The 6,641-nt window shown below is 39.4% G+C and overlaps 1 protein-coding gene across 1 annotated transcript in view; it reads left to right on the top strand.

Annotated features, from left to right (window-relative positions):
- ripor2 (RHO family interacting cell polarization regulator 2) overlaps window positions 1-6,641 on the top strand; it is a 65,884-nt gene that overhangs the window by 49,765 nt on the left and 9,478 nt on the right. Inside the window, exons 22-28 of the mRNA XM_081376549.1 lie at window positions 23-86; window positions 178-221; window positions 575-700; window positions 1,550-1,698; window positions 1,962-2,091; window positions 3,301-3,447; window positions 4,370-5,008. Of these exons, the coding sequence (XP_081232675.1) occupies window positions 23-86; window positions 178-221; window positions 575-700; window positions 1,550-1,698; window positions 1,962-2,091; window positions 3,301-3,447; window positions 4,370-5,008 (1,299 nt within the window). The remainder of the gene's footprint in view (window positions 1-22; window positions 87-177; window positions 222-574; window positions 701-1,549; window positions 1,699-1,961; window positions 2,092-3,300; window positions 3,448-4,369; window positions 5,009-6,641) is intronic.

The raw sequence follows: 6,641 nt of genomic DNA, 5'->3' as shown, positions 1-6,641 counted from the left end.
TTATGTGTTCCCTTCTTTTCAGAACATGTGCACTTTTGAGGGTGAGCTGGAGAATCTATTGGGGGAGTTTCATATCAAAATGAAAGGTACAGGACTTCTGCACAAAAAAAGAGTAAAATCTATGTTTTTGTTGGATTTCAATAACAAACTTTCCAACTCCTTTGCCTCCTGTCTCAGGATTGGCTGGTTTTGCCAGGCTTTGTCCGGGCGATCAGTATGAGGTAAGTTGCTTGGAAAAAAACGAAATTCTTTCAGAACATACTAAGTTTCATGCCGTTTTTCTGTAATAAAGCCAGATGCATCTGTCTTCTATCAAATTACTTAACTCTTATATTAATTGCCTGCTGTTTTGCCAAGTACATCCAGTTCATTGGTAATCACAGCTCTCCTAGCAGCGTTTTCTCTTCTGATCCCCACCAAACCCAATAAAACATTTTTTTAAGGCTGTATATAACTAAATACTGAAAACTCCCTTTGCTTTATTGCTCTATTAACGATTAAGTGAACTTGTGTTGATAGCTTTTTCCTACTTTTGCCATTTTTTTTTATTTTTCTCTTTCTTGTTACCTGGCAGATTTTCATGAGATACGGCCGACAGCGGTGGAAACTGAAGGGGAAGATCGAAACAAACTCCAAGCAGAGTTGGGATGGAGAGGAGATGATCTTCATGCCCCTCATTACAGACCTCATCAACATCAAGGTGGGCTGCAGTCTTACGTGAAAGAGTAACGACTCACTTTGACAATTTCCCCTTTCATGCAGTAATCCCAAGTAAATTACCGGAATGGCTTTACCGGTAAATACACAAATATGCTGTTCTCACAAGCAATGCCATTCCGGCTTTTACCATTAAGAGACCATTCACACATTTGCACAAAAATACCGGTAAATTCTGTGATGTCAGTCATCGGAAACAATCTTTAAACACCGCGCTGTTGTCTTCATTCGCCTGCATGAGGAGCAGCTCTTTAGTTTCATCTGTTCAATTTGACCGCATTTTTTGACTTCTGAGTGACAGGTGTAAGGGGATGATCACACAGTACGCATTTTGCAGAGAAAACTGGGTCTCGAGCGCGACATGCTTTGTCAACAGCGCAGAGTAATTGTGTCATGTCCATAAGAACTTTGATTCTTATGTCAGTGCGTTTGGATCTCGTACGTGCTCATACCGGTAATAGTCTTCCTTCTTGGTTCACACAGCATCATACCGGTAATTTACTGGTAATGTTACAACTTCTCATACTGCCAGAAATGATTTGCTGAAATTTTTGAAAAGGTTCTGTTCACACATGATCTCTTAATGGTGATTATTTTCCTGTAAAGACTATATGTGTGAAAGGGGCTATTGACAAACTGGGCTGTAACCACCATAGACTTTCAAGAGAACACTTCCCCTCAATATTTGTGTCCTAAAATGTACATGTCATCCTCTCAGTCTTGAGTATTTGGTTACATCCTTGATTGCAACAAAATGTATTCCTATGAAGAAAGCTGTGAAATAAACATTGCTGAACTGAAATTTCTCAACGCATGACCTTTTTTCTGCTAGGTGACGGAGTTAAAGGGGCTGGCCACTCACATATTAGTGGGTAGCGTGATCTGTGAAACCAAGGACCTGTTCACCGCTATGCCTCAGGTGGTAGCTGTAGATGTCAACGACCTGGGAACCATTAAACTTAACCTGGAGGTTGCCTGGTTGTAAGTGACGTTATCTAATAAAAAAAGATAAGAAGTGTGGTGTTTAGTCAATTTAGCCACAGTAGAGGAAAGTGTTTATGTACACTGCCCTCTTCAGGACTGTCATGGAAAGTGCTATAATGATTTCTCTTAAACCTTTAATGGGGCTTATATGTCATAAGTTTTCCCCCCAGTTTCTTTCATTTTAGTGTTTCCTTTCTTTTATTACTTTTGTATAGTATCAGATTGTTGTACATGAACATATATCTGCCTTGTTTTTGCAGTCCGTTTGATGTGGAGGATCTGACCCTGTCCTCAGGAAACGTGAGTAAAGCCACCGCCCTTCAGAGACGAGTTTCAGTGTACAGCCAAGGCACACCCGAGACGCCCACTTTCCAGGACACGTCTTTCTTTGTGAGTGCACTTCAGAAACTCTGCTCAGTTCTGTTTTAAGTCTGCTTCTATCACCGTGAAAAACAAGTACACTTTAGCATACTTTAAAAATAAGAGTACTTATTATGGAAATAAAATACTTTAAAAGAATATACTCAGGTGTGAAATGAATGTGCATGTTTTTACACTTTATTGCTTGTTATATACAAGTAAATAAAAATTTATTATAGTTTAAATTTATATTCAATGCATTTAGCTGAACTTTTCTTTTGACCCACTTAAGTAGGACTCAAGGACACCTTTATATGTTATTTCATAATTACTTCTATTGTCTTGGAAATGCAGTTAAAGTGTACTGTAAAACTACTGACAAAATTTTGTAAACTAAAATATACTTTTATGTAATTTCTATTTAAACTTGTATCTCATGTATTTAAATATATTACTTTATTACACATTTGTAATAATGAACTTGCTATTTAGTACATAAACCCTCGGTTTCACAGACTAGGCTTAAGCCTATTCCCATTCCCAAATAAATGCATGTTTGAGCTGTTTTAACTGAAAAAGTAACATATCTTAAAATATGTCAGTGCCATTATTTTATCTAAGGCATGTTTATAAAAGCTCCTTAAATGTCCTAATTGAACTAAGGCCTAATCCTGGCTTATTCTAAGCCTTGTCTGTGAAACCAGGCCTTAAATTATACAAACTTTTAATGTAATATCAAGTAACACACTAAAGTTAAATTTATAATCAAGTACTTTACATGTGCTTTAGTATGTTAGTCAACACCTCAATATAAGTGTAATTTAATGCATGACAAAAGACATAATAACATAATTTAATATGTACTGTAAAGTTAAACTTTTAATTTGACATTACAAAGTACACTTTTTAAAATTGCACATTCAATACAATTAAGTGCATTTCTTTTTCAAAAGGGTGTACATACATATAATACAGGATATTGAGATCACACTGTCACCTTTCTCACCTTAACATCTCAGTACTAACTTAAATATTAACGCTACTAGCTGTTGTGAGTTCAGTTTATTATTATTTTGTGTGTGTTATAAAATATGACAGCACTTGCAGCTTGTGTGTGTGAATGTTCTTGTGTGGTCTGTGCTGTTGTGTAATGAATTGTATCCTCCCTGTGGCATCGTGTGCATCGTGGCTGTTTTGTGTGTGTGTGTGTGTCTGTGTGCGTGTTTCTCGATGGCAAAGAAGTGGCAGCCCCGACGGTGGGAGGGTCAGCGTCTTTCGTTCTTGCACACGCTCAGAGAGACGCTCTTAGAGAAACTCAGACGCAGTCGCTCTTTTGGCGATCTGGCCGCACTGAGACCTCGCTCAAGGTCCAGTCTGGAAGTTTACGTGAGTCAGGTCACTGTGTGCCCTGCCGTTCTGAGTGAAGTCTGTGTGTCACTTTTCTTTGCTTGCATTTTCTACTTTAACGTTTGTCACATTTCTCATACACAGGTTTCTTCACACTCACATTCACATATACACTTTTCTAGAATAGTATTACTGTTCAAAGACCCCATGAAAACGAAACTGTGGCTTTTAGTTCATGTCTGTTAGCTTTGAGGCCTATTGCATGCACAGTTCACAAAACAAACATTTAGCAGACACATTCATATTTTAAACCTTTCACTTCCAGGAAGATGGATTTAAGATATTCACAAATATTATCCCCAGGTCATTTAGAAATTTTTGTTCAATTAAAATAAAATTGGACCAAAAATCACCCACTTAAACTAGAATAGTTAATTTTACTGACATGTAAATGTATACGTTTAAGCCACAAATCACAATGCACAAATATCAACCTAGTACATTTTAAACACAGGTTATTGCAGTTTTCACAATTGCTTTCAGTTTTGTGTGAAGTATGTATCAGATGGTCAGTGAACAATCTGTGGGCGGTCTTTATGCAGTTTGACACTAGCCTCTGACTAGCATTAGTAAGTAGCTAATCATAGTTTGATTGGCTGTTTAATAAAAAAAAAAAACATAGATAAATCACACCCAACTTCTTGTTTTAGTAGGATTAGTTAACACAGGAAAGACAATTTGCTTTTGTTCAACCTACAAAAACATTTGGGAATTCCTGTGTTAAACCATTTCATAGAGGTTTTTATTTCTCGTACTGCTCTTTAGTGTGTTGGAACTTTTGGACTTGAATTATTGTTCGCATCTTTAGATCACTAAAGCAACATAAATAATAGTACTGAAAAGACTAAATGGCATAGGCAAGCCATACTTACCATATCTTCTTTCTCTTTCAATTGCACAGTCCACTTTACCAGATGACGTCTTTGAAAACGGAGGATGCGGTGTTGCCGAATGCAAGCGTCTGTCCTTCACCTTCTCTGACGTGTCAACCTCAAGCCCCGCCCCCATCCAGTCAAACCCCGAGATCACCGTCACGCCCCCTGAGACGGACCCTAGCTCTCAACCGGCTCCCGTCCCTGAGGACAGGCCAGTTGAGGAGGAGTGCGTTGAGGAAGACTGCGGCAGTGTCAGCACCAGCGATCCAGACCTGGAGTGGGACCAGGTTGAGGGCCAGGGGCCCGGCACAGGCTCTGCTGCCCTCTCGTTGTGCTCCGAGAGCCAGCTGTCCGCAGTGGGACCGGATGATGTGATGTTCCTGGAGCCCAACATGCCTGATGAAGCCCTGGAGCTGAAGCCAGTTGAGCTGGATGGGGAGGAAGGCAGTCTGACCAGGCAGCTGGTGAGGAGACTCACCTCTTCTGACATGCTTCCAGAGACCGGCGCTCTGAGCTGGGCTGGAGAGGGCAGCATTACTTTCCTGGAGAGCAGCCTGGAGGAGGCCATTCAGTCTCTGCTCCTGCTGCTGGAGAGCTTAGGCCAGCGCTGCGGGGAGCTGCAGGACTTGGAGCAGGAGGTCATGAGACTTGAAGACCTGCTCAAGGTGAATGAGTTCTCTGTTTGTGGTCTTCAAACTTTAGATGTTTTGGTGCCGACTCGAGTTTGATTGATCGTGAAGTTTGATGCGTTTTCTTAACAAGAAAGCCATCTGAACTCAGGAAACACTGTTGGTTTGAAACAGGGTCGGGAATTAACAGAGGCTTGGAGCAGTGGCGGCTGGTGCTAAAAAAATTTGGGGGGGCACAACAAACTGAATTTTTAATTCAGGACTGAATGTAGGCTTATTGTTAAATAACAATTTAACAGTGATAATAATGTAGCTATCATTAGCCTAAAGTTTAGCTAAAACTTCAGCCGGTAGGGTAGCCAATTGCCAAATAAATCTGAATTTTTGGGCTAAATGGCGATGTATGGTATAATCTGAGTATTTAATTATTATTTCTCTATTTGAATAAAAAAAAACCTGTATTTAATTAAAAAAATATATATATATCCTGATCGATATTGTCCTACAAACAATGTTCATATTGAAGGTTATAAAAACAAACATAGTGTTGCTGTCTATCTGCAGTCTATCCAAAAAGGGGTCAAATCACATTACATTCTAACATTGCAACATTACAATCTAAAAACAAAATAATGCTTTTTAAAGTAGTTAAATTTACTAAACCAAAAAAAAAAAAAAAGCTAATATCATAAAAATACACATGTAGGTTTGAAATTCTCTAGCACAATTATGTTCACCAACAACAACAAATATTCAACAACAAATGTTTTAGCTAAATATATTTATAATTTAGTGCTAATGTATATTTTAGTCAGAATAATTGCGCTCCTATTGTTCCTGCTCCTGTTCGGTGCGCATGCACGCGGGGGCGCTCGTTCACGGAAGTATAGCTTGCAGAAAGCTCGCCCACTCATGACAGCAAACTGGACTTTCTAACATTTACAGATGGAGAATATGTCCGTGAAATGTAAGTTATGCACTGAGGAAATTATTGGATGTCACTTCAGCTTATGGCTAAATACTATTAGAGGTACATTTGTTTCCACCAATCGCTGCACAAGTTAAGGTTACGTATGATGACGAAAGCACGTTAGTGCGAGCCCTCCCGGAACCCATAGAGAATGCATTGCAGTGCCTGCAGTTCGAAAAAAAAAAATCTTTGAATGTAAGTCTATGGGAAGACTCTGGGCGATTCTCAGCCAGAGTGAAATCGCCCAAAAAGAGGCGGTACTCCAAAGAACGTGACTCGGCGCTGATTGGACTATATCCAGAGGCAGAACAACAGTGAGTGACTGCTAGCGTAACTCTGTGGTTGAATGAGATAGTGATTGAAAAAGTCCCTTTCACACTTTAGTGGTGCGTCGCCCGATCGCCCTAATGAAGAAACCGCCGCTGGCTTGGAGCAAGAATGCTCTGAAATTCTAGATAAGGGGGCAAAAGATGCCCCTTTACAACTGAATTCATTTTATTACAACTGTCACGATTAAAGTGAGATGTGAAAAGAAATTAATGAAAAGTGTTGATTGTGGAATTACATTTAGGTCTGCTCATGTTGCATAAAGGATTTGTTTTCACGCATATTTGTGCAGTGCAAAAATGCAATGGCCAATCAGAGCGGTTCCGATTAGTAACCGGTGATGAAGAAAGTTTTGTTCAGTGTGTATGCTTA

The sequence above is a fragment of the Scardinius erythrophthalmus genome (genome assembly GCF_964197995.2).
Source record: "Scardinius erythrophthalmus genome assembly, chromosome: 10".
NCBI lineage: Eukaryota > Metazoa > Chordata > Actinopteri > Cypriniformes > Leuciscidae > Scardinius > Scardinius erythrophthalmus.
Note: the sequence above shows the minus strand (reverse complement) of the source record. Positions and strands in the feature narration are given on the sequence as shown.